Below are 17,175 nucleotides of genomic sequence, written 5' to 3' on the forward strand. Positions count from 1 at the left end.
AAATTTTGATATGTAAATTGTCTTCATCAGTACCTACATTAAAGAAACAGGATACAACACATAAAAATTTGGGCTTCAAGCAAACCTGTCCTGAAGGCCATGTCATGAAGGGTCAAACTTTAAAATGCTAAATTTTTTATCTTGAGCATCAAATATTTTCAAAGAACATAGGAGCATAAGATCCAATGCACCAATTTCATTTGTTGTTGTCCCTCTTTCATAGTATGATGATTGGGCAGTGGTGGATAAAGAGGATTACACGGTCTACAGATCAAAATACAATAATCAACAGCAATGGCTGATCAAGATAGGAGCCCACCAATCAAGAAAGGGTCCTTGGCTGAGATTATTACTCGCATTCATTCAAAAATTATTTATGAAGATCTGATGGATAGGGGCAGAGCATTAATCCTGCCTCTCACCATTGTAACCTTCAATTGAAAAGTGGATTCTGGTGACGAGAACATTAATTACCAACCCTACGCTCCTGAAAGAACTCCCATAAGTGGCCCATGTGATCACTGGTGCATGGAGCCCCCTCTCAAGGCGTAAGAGATTGTTTTAGCGATCAGCATGCACCTTCTGTGTGGGAAAATTAAAATTGGTGAGAGATCCTCTCAAGGCTTGGGGAAGCATACCTAGGTGATAATAGCTCATGTGAAGGATCAGTAAGGTCAATCAGGTTCAATGACATATCAACTCACACAGAATGGAGGACATCAATTGAAAAAGCACAACACTGTTAGGGGACTGTGACAAGCGCCACTTCCTTTTGAGTTGTAAAATCAGTGTGATCTATGTAACTTTGTTCTTCTTCTAGATGAATTGTGTATTTTTATTTGCCCAAATTGGATTGAATTATCTAGAACTGGTGCCCAAGTTAGCGAAATAGGTTGATTGAGGCATTTCATCAAACAATCGTGAGTCTGTATATTTCTGATTTTTGTATCTTTAATTAAAAATAAATTCTAACTTGAATAACCAGCCAAATATATCAAACTAACTCCCATCTGATTTGCCTCAATCAGAAATAATATCACCCTTTTCTTTTGAGAATTATTTTCATGGCCTCATAATGTCCCACTAATCCCATTCATTTTTATTTCTATTCTCGCTCAAACATTTGTATTTGTATATCTCGCTCAAAAATAAATATATCTCTTCTCCCATTTCCAAATGCATTATATAGAAATAATTTACTAGATCTAAATGAATCTCTACATCCCTTCACTTCTCAATGTACAGGCTACTATGGGATAGTTCTTCTTCCCTATCTCCCTTTATAAACCTTATTATTACATTATCCTCATCTCAGTTGATGAAAAAAAATGTTGAATTGACTCGTAAATCAGTATCATCCTAGTTACCAATCATTGAGAAGACAACCTTGTTCGTCACCTTATGATTGAGAGAGTAAAATACAAATTTTACTTGAATAGAGCAAAAAAAAATTAACACAACAACATAAATTTACACCTCTCGATTAATTCATCCACAATGTTTCTGAATGAATAAGGAGAAAAAACATAAAATAAATAACAACATGCATTATTTAACTGATTCAGATTCATGAAATGATCATAATGACGTTTAAATCATGATATATATGCATTTTATCAATTCTCAGCACTGATATCAATGGAGATGACATTGCCTTGTGCATACCTGCAAAAAGGTTTTTCTTATAAAGATTGATGATATTATGGTGAGAAGAATTTTCATATCATCGAAAATGGATGTTTTGAATCCACAAGGTGTGTATTTGCTGTATTTTGTGTAAAGTACAAACTTACACCGATTCTACTCCCCATAATGATATCCTTCAGTATCGACTTCCGACTCTAAAACTGATTTATTTGACTGTCACCTAGCTGATTTATCACTAAGCTGATCTATTTATTGATAAGATAGAGTGGGTACTAGAGTAAGCACTTATCTGTATTAAAGCTCAATCAAGCGCCGGTGGACATTTCAGAACACACGTTGCAATTCTACGCTGTCCACGTGCCCCGTCTGGTCTAAATTTGAAATTAACATCTTTAATAAATCATAATATTAATTTTAACCCCTCGCCTTTACGGTTTAAATTATCTTTTGAAATATTTTCGACCGTTGGCTGAGGCGACGGTCGTCCCCCACATGGGTGCACAGTAACGCGCGGACCGTTAAAAAAGGTATTGCAAAAAGACCTCGTCAACTTCTTTATTCGTATTGCTCCCTGTAGTAACTCGACATTCACGACACTGAGAATTATAATAATAAGTTTAAATTTTATAGTTTGGGGCTTTTCAATGTTGAGTGAAATAGAAACATTATTTAATAGGGAAGGGCATATATTTGAAAGGAGGAAGGGTGTTAAGGTAATTTCGGTTGCCGCCCCAACGGGCAAGAGCACGGCCGTGGGAAGCGGTGCTCGTGATGAGCGTCAAGAATAGAATTCTCTTCTCTCCCTTCTTTCCTTCCATCTCTCTCTCTCTCTAGTTTTCTCTCTTTCTCTCTCTTCTCGTTCTTGGTGCTCCAATCTCAGGTGTGGTAGCAAGATCATTTAACGTCGTCGAGGGAAGAAGATCCAGCCTTGAAGATTGTCAAATGCAGTGGATTTTTGCAGGAAATTGATCGAATTTTGAAAGTTTTACTAGCTCATCAAGGCGACGTTTAAGTTCTTTCTCTGCGAGGATACTTGCGGAGAGCTTGGATAGATCGGGGATTTAGGGATATAATACGATGGCGCCGGAGGGCTTGCCTATGTTGTCGGTCGCCGCTGTCGTAGAGGATGTCCTTCAGCAGCACGGCATCCGACCTAGAGAGATCGACATGGCTTCTAGGAGATCCGAGGAAGCAGGTGATGTTCTTGCTTTGCTTATCTTTTTGGCATTTCGACATCTGTCTGTTTAAATCAATGAATCTTACAAGTTGTTTAGACATTGAAATTTGGATGCCTGTCTGCGATTCTCTTGCATTGCCTTTCGGTGTAGACATCGAAATTACACATCTGCCTGCCATTAATCAAGGAATCTTAATAAATATCTGATCCAAACGATTCGAGATGAATTCAAACAACTGAACCATCGATCGGCTCCTCTTTTGTTTTTTTCCGCAGCTTGCAGAAGACACGAAGCAGCCGGATGGCTGAGGAAAATTCTCCGTGCCAATGGATCAAAGGATCTACCCGATGAGCCAACAGAAGAGGAATTTCTCCTTGCTCTAAGAAGCGGGATAATCCTCTGCAATGCCTTAAACTATGTTCATCCGGAAGCAGTGCCAAAGGTACATTTCTCTCTTCTCTCTTCAAGATTGTTTCACTTTTGAATTAATTTTTGTGCCGAAGTCATGAACGTCTGATCCAAAAATCTACGTTTCTGATGTAAACCTTTCATGTTTTTGAGCCAACGGAAAGGTTCATGTATCTTATCTCATCTTAGAACTTGTTTTATACCTTCTGCTTTACGCGAATTGATTCATGCTGAATATTTCTCTTCGCAGGTGGTGGAAAAGCCGCTTGATCTTGCTCTTCTCCCAGACGGAACGGCGTTATCGGCCTACCAATACTTTGAGAACATTCGAAACTTTCTAGTCGTTGTTCAAGATAAGGGTCTTCCCACATTTGAAGCTTCCGATCTAGAAAAGGTCAGATTATTGAAAATGGGAAGAAATTACTCTTCCAATAGCATATTCTAATGGCCCGACTGACGCTGCAGGGAGGAAAGTGCACAAGGGTAGTGAATTGTGTTCTTGCTCTTAAATCTTATTTCGAGTGGAAGGAAATGGGCGGGACTGGAGCGTGGAAATATGGTGGAAATCTCAAGACTGCCGGGTCGGGGAATTACTTTATAAGAAAAAATTCGGAGCTCTTCATGAATTCTTTTTTGAAGAATGCCCAAGTCCACGATGACCAAAACCTCTCCTCGAGCTTCAACGATGGTGCCCCCGAAATGGTTTGTTAATTTCAGTGGTTAATTCTCGTTTGAGTTTAATTTTTTCATCATTTTTTACGAATATATCAACAGGCCACGTCACATTCTCTGAATCTGCTCGTGAAGGCAGTGCTTTCGGAGAAGAAGCCTGAGGAGATTCCATCCGTAAGGCCGATGGCTGATCTTTTCTCTTTCTGTCCTTTGCAGGATTTTTTAAAGTTTTTTCTCGATTGTTCTACTCAGGTTGTGGAGTCTATGTTGAGGAAGGTGGTTGAAGAGTTTGGACGGCGAATGAATTCTGAGAATGAAGTGGTAAAATACAAAAATAGACTAAATTTTTGTATTTCTGTTTCTTACTATTTTACTGAACAGGTGAAACCGAGCTCGAAGGAAATCTCCAAAAGAAGAGTTCTCGCGGAACTTACCATATCTTCAGAGAGGACCAAGGTAAGAACAAGGATAGCTTTTTGTCGAAAAAAGTGAATTCTCTCTTTTATTATTTAAAATCCCACTTTACCCAGGTTGAAATCGAGGAGGAGAACTATGTTCAAGGGATTAACGAGGAAAAAATTAGTCTCTCCAAGCATAATTCTATTTTTGAGAAACAGCAAAAGGACATTCAGGTCAATAATCAATCGCCTTCAAATTTAACCTAGCCTCTCTTTCCCCGCAAGATCCTGATTCTTTTTATTCTGTTACCGCAGGAGTTGAAGAACATCCTCCGTAGCACTCGAGCTGGAATGCAGACTCTGCAGTCAAGCTACATTCAGGAAATATCTGTGCTCGGTAAGTACCGATAACCCAATGTCATCCGTCAACGTTGACACCATCGTTGACGTTTTTAAAATTTTCAAAAACCTGAGTCAAACTAATGCAGACTCCAAAGAGGCCCGTAATAACTCGGGAAAAACGATTCATTTCAAAAGGAAAATGTGCTTCTTTAATACCCTTCCATTTGCGATCAAACAGGAAGGGATCTCGGCACTTTGGCAGATGCTGCCTCCCGATACCGCAAAGTTCTCGAGGAAAACCGTAGACTATACAACGAAGTCCAAGATTTAAGAGGCAAGTACCATCCAATTTCCAAAAATAATAATTAAAATGTTTGATTTTTTATAGACCAGCGTTTCTCTTCTTCCCCCATCACCAGGAAATATTAGGGTTTACTGCCGGGTGAGGCCTTTTCTTCCGGGCGAGCGTAGCTCGGCGAGTTCAATCTGTAACGTAGACGAAGGAAGTATCACCGTGGTCAATCCTTTTTCTAAGAATGCTAGAGAAAGTCAACGATCCTTCAATTTTAACAAAGTCTTCGGACCATCTGCCAAGCAAGGTTGACTTTTCTCGAGCGTTCAATTTTCTCTTGGTCAACGCTTACTCCAGACTCAGATTAGAGTTCATTTATACTGCAGGGGAGATATATTCAGACACGCAGCCGTTGATTCGGTCCGTCTTGGATGGCTTCAACGTGTGCATATTTGCATACGGCCAAACAGGATCAGGGAAAACTCACACCATGGTAAGCAAAAAAACCCATGATTCATGCTTTTTTTAAAAGATGATCAAAACTAATTTTTTTTTTTTTTTTCAGATGGGTCCCAACGATTTGACGGAAGAGAGCATGGGCGTGAACTACAGGGCCCTGAGCGACTTATTCGACCTCTCGGAACAGAGAAAGGACACGATTACGTACCAGATCGCCGTTCAAATGATCGAGATTTACAACGAGCAAGTTAGAGATCTCCTCGCCAACGACGGCGTCGTTAGAAGATATCCTTTCAATGGACTTGACGATTTCTTCGTGTTCTTTAATTTACATATTCCTCTTTTTCCTGTTTTCTTGACCCGAAAATCACGTTAGAAATTCGGAGCGGATCTCAGAAGGGCCTGAACGTGCCGAACGCCAGCCTCGTGCCCGTCTCGTCAACGGCAGACGTCATCGGGCTGATGAGCCTCGGACAACGGAATCGCGCTGTGAGCTCGACGGCGTTGAACGATCGAAGCAGCCGTTCTCACAGGTTTCCATTTCTTCTTTTTAATTTCTAATTATTTGTTAAGTGGGTATGTTAAGGCTGGTGAATTATTGGTTTTGCTTTGAGAAAAGAAATATATATTAAATGGTTTTATTATGTGGCAGCTGTTTGACAGTTCATGTTCATGGAACGGAGTTGGCGTCGGGAGGGGTGTTGCGAGGGTGCATGCACCTGGTTGATCTTGCGGGAAGCGAGAGAGTTCAGAAATCGGAGGTGGCGGGGGACAGAATGAAGGAAGCGCAGCACATCAACAGATCTTTGTCCGCGTTGGGTGATGTCATCGCGTCCCTTGCCCAGAAGAACGCTCACGTCCCTTACAGGAACAGCAAGCTCACCCAGCTCCTTCAGGATTCCCTCGGTACTCTCTCTCTCTCTTCATGTTTCCTTAACCCTTGTTCTTTTTCCTCTTTCTTCTGTCTCTGTCTCTATCTTGTTGCTCTGTCTCTCTCTCTCCGGCACTTTCTCTCTCCTGCTTCCTCTCGCGCTTAACTTCTCTCTCTTTCTGCGCTCTCCTTCTCTCGATATCTCTCGCAATCTCTTTCTCTTATGTTTCTCTTTCTATCTCTGTTTCTCACTCGCTTTCCTCGTATCTCTCTCTCTCTCTCTCTCTCTCTCTTCTTGTCTCGCTACATTTCTACTTCTCTATTTTCTCTCTATCTCTTTCTTTTCTTGTCTCTCTTCCTCTATCTGTCTCTCTTCCTCTCTCTTTTCTTCTCTCCATCTTTTCCTTTCTCTCTCTTTATATACAGATATATATTTATATTTATATATTTATTTATATTTATTTATATATATATATATATATATATATATATATATATATATATATATCTCATTCCTTCTCTGACTCTCTTCCTCCTCTGCCTCTCTATCTCTCGTGTTCCTTCTCTCTCGCTCTTCCTCTCTCTTTTCTTCTCTCCATCATTTCCTTTCTCTCTCTTTATACACAAGATTTATATCTCATTCCTTTTCTATCTTTCTCTTTATACACAAGATATATATCTCATTCCTTTTCTATCTTTCTCTTTATACACAAGATATATATCTCATTCATTTTCTATCTCTCTTTATACACAAGATATATATCTCATTCCTTTTCTATCTCTCTCTTCCTCCCCCACCCTTCTCTCTCTATCTATCTCGCGTCTGATCTTCGCATTCGAATGAGGACGCAGGAGGCCAAGCCAAGACGCTGATGTTCGTGCACGTGAGCCCGGATCAAGATGCGGCGGGGGAGACCCTCAGCACCCTCAAGTTCGCCGACCGAGTCTCCTCCGTCGAGCTCGGCTCCGCCCGGCCCAACAAGGACACCTCCGAAGTCAAAGATCTCAAGGACCAGGTCAACCCTCTTTCCCTTTCTCGGTCAACAACTCTCCCTCACCATCATCCATTCCGTCTCCTCTCACAACTTCCCCCTCCTCTTCAGATTGCGAGCCTCAAGGCAGCGCTCGGGCGGAGAGAAGAAGCAGACCTTGAAGAAACACCCGCCGGGTCAAAGTCAACTTCCTTCCTCCAACGGTCAACTCTTCCCAGTCCGTTAACCAAGTCAACCCCGTTGAAGGAAACAGTAAGGCTTGAATGTAGCCAACTTCCAATGATCTCCTGCCAAAATTAAAACTATGTTAATAATCTCTTCCGGTTATATATATGCCAGCAGAATAAGAAGGAAGGGGGAGTTGACCTCCAGGAGCGGTTGCTGGCGGCCGTTGACTCTCCCCGCTGGCCGGAGAGCACTGGCTGTGAGGTTGACGAGGACAATGAGTCAATGGGGGAGTGGGTTGACAAGGTCATGGTCAACAAGGAGTGGGTTGACTGGGCTGGACGCGACGAGCCCACCACCCCTTTGACAGGCCCACCCCTTCGCAGGCAAGGATCGGTTGAATCGGTTGACTCTGACTCCTCAGAATCAGACCTGGCCAGGACAAGGCTGCGGCCGCCTCAGCCGAGAAAGCTCACCGCCACTCCGAGGAGGTATGTAGTCACCAAATTATTCTTTTCCGATAAAATATCATGTAAAATTTTTAATGGTAAATTGGTATTTTGACTTACAGGACCCTGAGTCAACCGCCATGCCCACCGTCCTCGAGGAAGGTTGCAAGTGGGCCCAACCGGGCTGGCGGAAGACCTAAGCAGGCCCAATGAAAGCTCACCCAATACCAGTACATATACATGATCCCTTTATTTGTTTATTCTTTCCAATAATGTTGGCTTGCATCTGTCTGTCTCTCTCAGGACTGATTGGCCTGGGATATCATTTCCTACTTGCAGGCCACTGTAAAAACTAGGAAGTTGGCCTGGGGTAGGGTGAGGCAATCTTATGGACCAAGGTAATCTCTGATTGGATATTCCCTGATCGAGAATCTGGATTTATCCTTGATCACCCGATTGAGGGTCCACTAAGATTTGATCAGACGGTTAATCATGATCATTTTGCCAATCCGACCATATGATCAATTTTGGATCGGTGATAAGTGTCTGAACTGCTCTAATTTTAAAGGTCTATGTTGGTATTGTTGGAATTTAAAGACATAATTTATGGCATCCACAGGAATGTTTATTGACTCGATGAGAAAATATTGTTCTACTTTAAAGACAGATAATTCATGACATCCACACAAATATTTATGGACTCAATGAGAAGGTACTGTTGAAATTAAAATACAAATAATTTATGGTATCCGCACAGATTTTTACTGACTCAATAAATCAACCGTGTTAAAAGCTTTTGACTTCACAATGCTTTTAATTTATGCTTTAATCTGGACTATCATTCAAGTACTTCTGCCCACATAAGAGTTTTTAATGAAACAAAACCCTTTGCCGTCAAATGGGAGAGCTGCGTTTTATTTATTATTTATTGTTGGACTAGAATTGGTAGGTGATGTGAACCATGAAATGTCTTGCACTTTGGTGTGAACCATGAAATGCAATGATAATTGAGATGCGCATGAAATATGTGGTATTGGATACAATATCAGATATGAACAGACCCGCTCCTCTTGAAAAAGTTTCATAATCATTGGTAGGGGCGCGCCAGGCCGATGCAGTAGTGCAATGCAAGGGCGACGCGTGAGGGCCCCAGTGGCAAGCCACTGTGGTGGGCTCTCCCCCACAAGAAATTAATTTAATATCATGTGGGCCGATGGCCCACGTATCAGATATTAAACTGATAAGAACAGATACTACACTTGATCTTAGCCAAAAGGCCGAGAAAGGTATGATTTTAATCGAGGTGATTTGACTTTATTTATACCCAACTGCTTCATTTGTTTCCGAATTCCTCGATATGGGATAAAAATACGTTCCCGGGAAGACTGTTTATTATCGCTTCCGTTCTTTTGTTTGCAAGAAGTATTCTTCGGACGGTGGAATCTGCTCGGTCGAACTCTGCTCCTCGCAGTACAGGTAGAGAATCGCGAACTTGACTGTTTTCTTTCCATTTATCGGGCCCCGCGACCTCGGAAAATCACGAATTCGGTTGTTTTCTCTCTTTTTTATCGGTCTGCTTCTATTAGAATAGATTGCTCGACAACGTTGGAAGGATTATAACCTAGATTCTCTCCTTGTGAGAAGGAGACATTAACTTCGTGCGGGTCACTGAAATTTTTCTTCCTCAAGCGTAGATGCATCCTTTTAATCGTCGGTGGGATTGCCTGCATTCTCTAGCATAGAAATCCTGCTATCAGAATATTTTGTTTTAACATGATCCATGATTCGGGATCATGACGATTCGATTATTTCGTGCGATTTTTCTCTTAACGCAGTTCCTGTCACGGATCATGGAGATTGAAAAGTGAAATTAGGAACACCTTAAATCCTTTCATTTAGGATCTATATCTGAGGTGTGATCCGAATCTCTGATCTCGTACTTCCTCAGCGAAAATCTCAATCGATCGTCGATCGCATGATCATGATTTGATCGCCCACTTCGATCAATCCGCCTGATCGGTGCTTTGATTGACAATCCGCGAGAGGGAAGGCCGTGATCCGATCGGCGATCATGATTAGTTTGACGATCCGATCATCGATCTATCTGGTCCGATTTTGAAGGTCTAATTGTCTTTATCTTTTTAAGAAAAAAGAATAGCAATTGGCGAAAATGAACCCTCAACTTGGACATTACCCGGAACTTGTTCTGCATTTATTTATAAATGCAGAGCATGGCCCTGGCCATGGTCGTCAGCTGGGTTTCAAGATTTAGTGGGCTTTCTCTACGTAGTCGTTTATTCACTCATTTGGGTCTGCTAGGTTTTGTTTTAAGGACGTTGATTTTTAAGTTGAACCATAACAATTGTAAATAGAATTGCGTACTGTAGAATAGTAATGTATGCACCTAGATGTATAATATATTAGGTTAAACTTTGACTCAATGGTATATATATGTGGTTTATGGTATATTAAAGATTATGTTAAGAATCGACGCAATTGGAGTTGTGTAGTTAGTTTTATTGCGCTTAAAGTGGACTAGGGACCAATTAGGACCTAATTATATCATCAGAGTAATAAAGGTATTATTATATATTTGATATTAAATAGATATGACTCTATATAAGTAATGTGAATTGATGTTGTCAGTTGAATTTTATTAATCTATTTTACAAATACATTATATCTTGATGTAAAAGATACACTACCGGAGCATGCAATTGAGCCTGAATAACTATCTGTATTATGCCGTTAATGATTATATGACATGATTAGACATTACTTATGTTAACAAAAATAAGGAAGACAAGCATTACTATTTTGCTTTTACAACTTAATATATGTAAATATGCATGTCTGTAAACAAAAATAGTATTGAATATCTATATAATTACAATTGCATAACTAGTTTTGTTAAATGAATCTGGGAAATTCCATGATCATAATTATGGTTTACGAATATCAAGGTATAGATAATTATTACGACTATTGGAATAAATAGATGCAGGCCTTTTGAAGTTCTCTTCAACAACGCTGACTTCTGTTAACACTTATCTATGTTGAAACTTCGGATTGAAATTATAACTTCAAGAGAATGATTTGTCACAAGGACACTAATACAAATAAACTAATTAAATGTGGTGAAAAATTCATTTAGGATAAAAGGAAGCATTAGAAGGTGAATATCAACTTTTAATACTTCATCAGATGTTATGACTTTGTTAACAATGAACATGAACCATGCTTTTAAACAATGTGGATGACCATTCTTTTGTAAACAAAATGTTATCTTTCATGGCTGCATTATAATTAATGGTTAATGATTTCATAACAGACATCATAGAAGTTTGAGACTTAATACACACAGAATTTTACATGACAGTGGAGTTAGGATTTTCAAACTATATTTTGGCTATAAAATGTTGGTTTTATGCAGTTTTTGTGTCAGATGAATTTTGGATGAGTGTAGAATATGTTTTGACTAAAGAATAAAATTCAAATGGAAGATGGAAAGGTATTTAGTCATGTGAGTGAGAAAAATTAGAAGGAAAGGTAATATACAATTATACGTGGATCTTAATATATTTTACGATTTCAAACTGATGACAAGTGAGTTTGAAATACAGACTACTATGAATGCCACAAAAACCTAATGGATCAATAAGGATCTCAACTTTTTATCAATTATTCTATGCACAGGAGACCTTGATTTAATCCCAAAAAAAGTTGTACCCTTATTCATGTCTCCCAGTTCATTGTATGTTGCACTTGATATATTCATCTGAATCTAACATTTTTCTCAAGCACGATGACTTGAAAATTTGTTAAAAATAATCATTCAAATATCTTTTTGTTGCATTTACCAATGACTTGATTGCATTGTCTTATTAGAGTTTGATTCTTCTAAAAAGGGCATACAAGGTGACTACACAATCACCTAAATGGACTTGCTGTTGAATTTGAGCTATGACTATTTTGAGTCTCTCAAATAGAGATTCGAGGATCATAATCAAAACACAAAAAATCCATTCAACATATACATATGGTATATCGGCTCTAACAATTACAAATATATATGTGACTTGAACTAAGTCTTCATTAATTAATCATCATTCCATCTAGGCATTCATAGGGGTCAATTTAATAAGTTGGTTCCTCAAATATCACCCATTATCCCTCTGCGCCTTCACAAATGGTTATGGGGTTAACCATCTCCATTACGTGATAGGGAGTTGATAATGCTATTGTATCCATGTATGAGATGTCCTTCTTAACACTCCTATAAAGAATAAGTGATTAGGGATACAAAGTCATAAATGAGAAGACTTTAATTATAATCCACTTATAATACGATCATCTGTACGCACATGCTTAATATTGATTAGTAAAATTAGGCATGAATAATAATGTATATGACATTTGCCACCAAATGTGAAGTATGTGTTGAAATTTAGTTGGGTTGTGGGCCATAACTCCACCAACATGTATTTTAAGTATATGACTACCAATCAATGCCAGGGAGAACATATTACTTTGTATCTTAAGCTAAATTTAATTTTAAAAAATGCAATTATGGTGTGAAATAATGAAGGCACACATTATTCTTTTGATTTAAAAGGACACGAACTTAGTAACTTTTAATTTTATAAATGAGCTTAGATAAATTAAATTATATTATGAAAAATGAACTTGGGTAATTGTACTAGTTACACCTATGAGATATGTGTTCACACAATTGTTTAACTTATTGACATGTTATCAGGGATATAATAGTGTCCTTTATTTTTAGAATAATGTTGTGATTTTCTATAAGAGAGTTGTTATACTCCTCTCTATCCTTGAAAGAATGAGGTGTAGCTTGGCATCCACGACCAAATACTTAACATATTGATTGGGTTAATCGATCATTGATTAATTAATCTATATGGAGATATAGTTTATTAATAAGGCCCAATGAATTAATTTTATAGGGCCATTAAATGTTTTCAGTCGAATGATACACTGGCCTACATGGTCACTGGTATATGATATATGGACAGTATTAGATAGTTAAAGTTTATAGCTGTTGCGAAAAGCTCCTAATTAAGTATAAATTGAATGGAGCACCCATTTTAGGTTCCCATTTCATCCAGATGTGGAATTCCCTGTCTTCTCCCTGTATCAGACTTTTCACCCTTCTAGCGAGACTGGATGGTGAGAAGATCAACTGCATCTTCAAGAATGTTTGAATAAGTTAAAGAGGAAATATATTGTCAGAACGATTTCATGGATACTTCTAGAGGGTGAACACATGAATGGCTTTAAGGTACTCTTCCTCGCACAAGTTTAGAGTAGAATCATTTTCACATATAGTGATATGATCATATATTTTTTATTTCTCAATCAAAAGTGGTTTCCATTGTAGGAACCAATTTCAGACCTTCGATCAATCCCATAGAACCGAGCACATAATCCTTCATCCGTGCAATACTCATATGATGACTTTGAGTATGATCAATTACCAAACCTTATCGATCTTCATAGTTAGGACTGACACATTATAAAATATCCAGAAGATATTTTCCTAGCATTCACATTATCTCCATTCATGGTGTCATTTCATCATCTCCCTTGAATCTGGCTTCTCTTATACTAAGGGTGCAAGGTCCTATATTGACCACTCACTTGTCTTTGTAGACTTATTGCTGCATCTGGGTTAAGAAAATTTATAATTCCCTTCTTAGAAACACATGGATTTTATTCATAATATAACTATGCATTCAAAATATGTATTTGGTGTCTCATTTTTTAGAATCATTTGCATAATAGTAGCATAAAGCAGCTCAATTCAAATTTAGCTATAACAGCATTAAGGGGTTCGTAAAAATTAATTAGTAGATGGTTTCCCTAAAGAGAACCTGATAAACTCAAATTCAGCGTTAAATTCTGTTGTTGATGTGAGTTTAATCAATATAAATTGAGATAATGCATAATAAGTCTAGATAGTGGATGAGTATGGGTGATCTCCACATGAAATGTATCTTAGGGATTTAATTATCTCTAAATAATTATTCGGGTTGGATGAGAGAGTACACCTATAAGTTTAGAGGTAGTATTGTGATGGAAATGGTGAGATGAGATAGAATGCATTAAGTATTTAAATAGGGTGTGACAACACGTGATGTTATAGGAAGATATGTAGGAAGGATGATGTTAATAAGATGAGTGTAAATGGAGTAAAATAGGTGAAAATGAGAGGGGATGATGGTATATACAGGAGATGAGTGAGAAATGTGATGGAGGAAGATGGCAGTTTAGGGTTTTTGAGGTAAACAGAGGGGAGAACATGAGATGAGATCATGATGACATAAGTCATGTGTGACATAGATGATGGATGATGAGGGATGGTGATGGATAATGGTAGATGGTGATGCGAAATGTGGTATTGATCTGGAAATGTGTGTGTTGGAGAAAAACCAATGTTAGGCAAAAGACTAACCTTAGATCCCCTTGTTCCATGGGAATCAGGGTGATTTGATGATGCATATCACCATCTGCTATTCTCCATTGACCTTCTCCAAACACACAAGACACCAAGAAAACCCTCCATGGACCTTCAAAACCTCACTCTTTCAATATACCTCTCCAGGATGAAGTGATTTTAAAGATATTTTTGACAAAGATTTGTGGCTCAGTTTATAAATCCAATTGCATATGGATTGACGAAAGAAAGACAAAGCTACCCTAGAAATTTCAGATCTATCAATATTATGGATCATTGCATATCAAGCCCTAAAGTTGGACGATTCCTAGTCATTTATTCAATCCAAATATTTCTCTCTCCTCATTGTCATTAGCGGCATCACATCATTTTTAGGGTTTTGTCTTTAGCATTAAATGAAATGCTATGATTGGCTCAGATTCACCCACATCATCATTGATCGATGGCTCCCATCACGCCATGTGTTACTTCCTGAGAAAGAAAAAATAATTGAATAATGGTATAATAATATTAAATAAAGAGGGCGTGCGATGTGGCGTCATGTGCACTGCATTAACACACATTTTCAATTGTTCCAATGATTGCCAGACACATCAATACCGCATGTTCATGTTGATGGAAATATATGTGGTCGGCAAGCCAATCACACATTCCACATCTCGTTCCATGTTCATTAATAGAACATATTCATTATAGTGCACGTGTGATGCGTATAATGAAGTCCATGAATACATGATCGGACTTAGTGAATTATGATGAGATCGTAATGCGGAGATCACTAGTCTTTAAGCATGTGTTCTAAACATTCCTATTCGAAGGATACGCGAGAAGGACATCGAAGTATCCGGATAGAATAACACTATCTAGCCTCACTCATATGATGAGTATGGCCGGTCCCGTAGCCATTAGTGTGGCAACTCTAAGGATAGATAGTGGGTGCTCTTTAGTGGAAAGAGTTCACTGAAGTGATTCGTACGAATCCCTGAATGGTATTATACCGAACTCTCAATCAGGTTGATTCACGTCACGGTTGTGTAAGTGATCCTTAGACCTGAGACACCAAAGACGTCTTGTGGACGGATGGTTATACTTTGGCTATGGCCAACGAGTCTCTAATCATGGGATTCTAAATAGTCTTAGTTCGGGTGCATCAAGAAGTACACAAAGGCGATTGAGTGGTCAAGATGGGATCATCCACCCTCGGTATAAGAGGTGACAGCTCAAGGAAGATGATGCAACGAAGTCCTTGGCCAAGGCAGTGAAATATCGGAGAAGAGTTCTCCGATGATTTCCGAATGCATCAGTACTAACTCGGATGATAGATTAGGGTTTGAGAGTTGACCATACCCTAAGTCATCCAAGGAGCGTCAAGTGGATGAGGGATTATACATACACAGTAACTGATGACGAACAGGTTCCATGAGTGAGTCGATACACACTCCTTTGTATCTTCTAGGACACGAGGTGTAGCTTGGCACCCCACGTGTCGAAGTCTCGACCTATCGATTGGGTTGAACCGATCCGACGTTAATTAATCTATATGATGATATATTTAATTAATTTGGAAGGCCAATAAAGGTTATTGGGCCGCTGAAGTCGTTAACTAGACTGATACATGGGCCTAGAGGGTCACACACAAATGGTCTTTTGGACGTTGGGAGATATACTTAAGTTATGGGGGTTTTTATGAAAAATACCCACTTAGTATAAATAGGGGAAGGCCCTGAACGAAATTCACCTAGGCCAGAATTGTTCAGGGGCCTTTCCCCTTCTTCTCCACTCTCCCCACACCCCCTTTCCATCCGTGATGTGATCGGAACGACGTAACGACGCCTACGGAGAAAGAACGGGGCTTGTCAACGAGAAGGAGGAGATCCGACGCATCAAGGACCGTGTGGATACGTCTAGAGGCTTCACACTTGAGCAGCTCGACTCGTCTCGCTCCAGGATCGAAGAAATCCCGGATGCGATCCGTGAAAAGGTACTTCATTCAATGGTTTTTGTCGATGCCGTTCGATTCGTAAAAGTCTTTCGCTGCGCATCGTTTTCATTTGTTCATCCAGATCTAGGCCTATAGAACCCAACATTATTAACATGTTATCAATACTCTACCGCATTCGGGTTAGCATAGGTGAGAGAATATCTCGAGAAAAACTATGAACTGAGTGAATTCTTTGGGGCATGTCAAGCCCATCCGTTACGTGTGAGCGCTAACAAAAAATATTTCATTCGACACTGTAGTCGCCGTTGTCGCTCCGACGAGGGTCATAAGGTCACCGTCACCATCATTGGCCACCCACTCAGACCTCAAAGCTCAGCAAACTTTCCCCACGAGTGGGGACCTGCATGTATATCCACGTAGGATTCACCTCATCACGTAGTTACATCTCCCATTAGGGAATTACTCATCAGACGATGCCATCAATGATGCCCGACATCATTTTGTTATCAGAGCATCATCTCGATATTCGTCCGGACGACGACACTACTAATGTCTGGCATCACAAGGTTACCATTAATGCATCTTGTTTACTAAACTCTCATTTTTTTAATTATTGATTAGGTTTAATGGTCTTGAACCAATCTTTTTCTTGTCACATCAAAGTCAATAGAACTTTGGTTAGGATATGTTGATTATCATTTCAGTCTCTCGCTAGACCAGGATTATCATATCTTAATCACAAAAAAATATTTTCTTTAATCTCAACTCAAATCCTTGCTTTTTGGGATTGAACTTAAATAATTAAAACGAAATGTTCATTTTTTAACCAAAATACATAGCATCATTACTTTGTAGGGCTCACATGTAGAGTTACACGCCCAT

General features: G+C 39.2%; 1 protein-coding gene and 1 non-coding gene across 4 annotated transcripts; one reads left to right on the top strand and one right to left on the bottom strand.

Moving 5' to 3' along the window:
* The first annotated feature begins 2,418 nt into the window (after positions 1 to 2,418).
* LOC144706916 (kinesin-like protein KIN-14I) lies at positions 2,419 to 8,444 on the top strand. Of its 3 annotated transcripts, XM_078580004.1 has the most exons (20): positions 2,419 to 2,842; positions 3,101 to 3,267; positions 3,484 to 3,627; positions 3,699 to 3,935; positions 4,008 to 4,079; positions 4,158 to 4,226; positions 4,287 to 4,361; positions 4,436 to 4,537; positions 4,619 to 4,700; positions 4,884 to 4,979; positions 5,065 to 5,244; positions 5,324 to 5,430; positions 5,503 to 5,681; positions 5,768 to 5,929; positions 6,049 to 6,302; positions 7,120 to 7,283; positions 7,371 to 7,511; positions 7,599 to 7,915; positions 7,996 to 8,103; positions 8,213 to 8,444. In XM_078580004.1, exons 1-19 carry the CDS (start codon positions 2,725 to 2,727, stop codon positions 8,084 to 8,086), a joined length of 2,757 nt encoding a protein of 918 aa, XP_078436130.1. In that variant the 5' UTR covers positions 2,419 to 2,724; the 3' UTR covers positions 8,087 to 8,103; positions 8,213 to 8,444. The 3 variants fall into 3 exon arrangements, with proteins under 3 accessions (XP_078436130.1, XP_078436129.1, XP_078436131.1); XM_078580003.1 differs by having other exon boundaries at positions 7,996 to 8,366; XM_078580005.1 differs by having other exon boundaries at positions 7,602 to 7,915; positions 7,996 to 8,366.
* A 523-nt stretch (positions 8,445 to 8,967) lies between these two features.
* LOC144707257 (U2 spliceosomal RNA) lies at positions 8,968 to 9,163 on the bottom strand. Its single transcript, XR_013582421.1, has one exon. It is a non-coding gene; the product is annotated as a U2 spliceosomal RNA (small nuclear RNA).
* Positions 9,164 to 17,175: the final 8,012 nt, after the last annotated feature.

Source organism: Wolffia australiana, chromosome 8, assembly GCF_029677425.1.
Source record: "Wolffia australiana isolate 7733 chromosome 8, ASM2967742v1".
NCBI lineage: Eukaryota > Viridiplantae > Streptophyta > Magnoliopsida > Alismatales > Araceae > Wolffia > Wolffia australiana.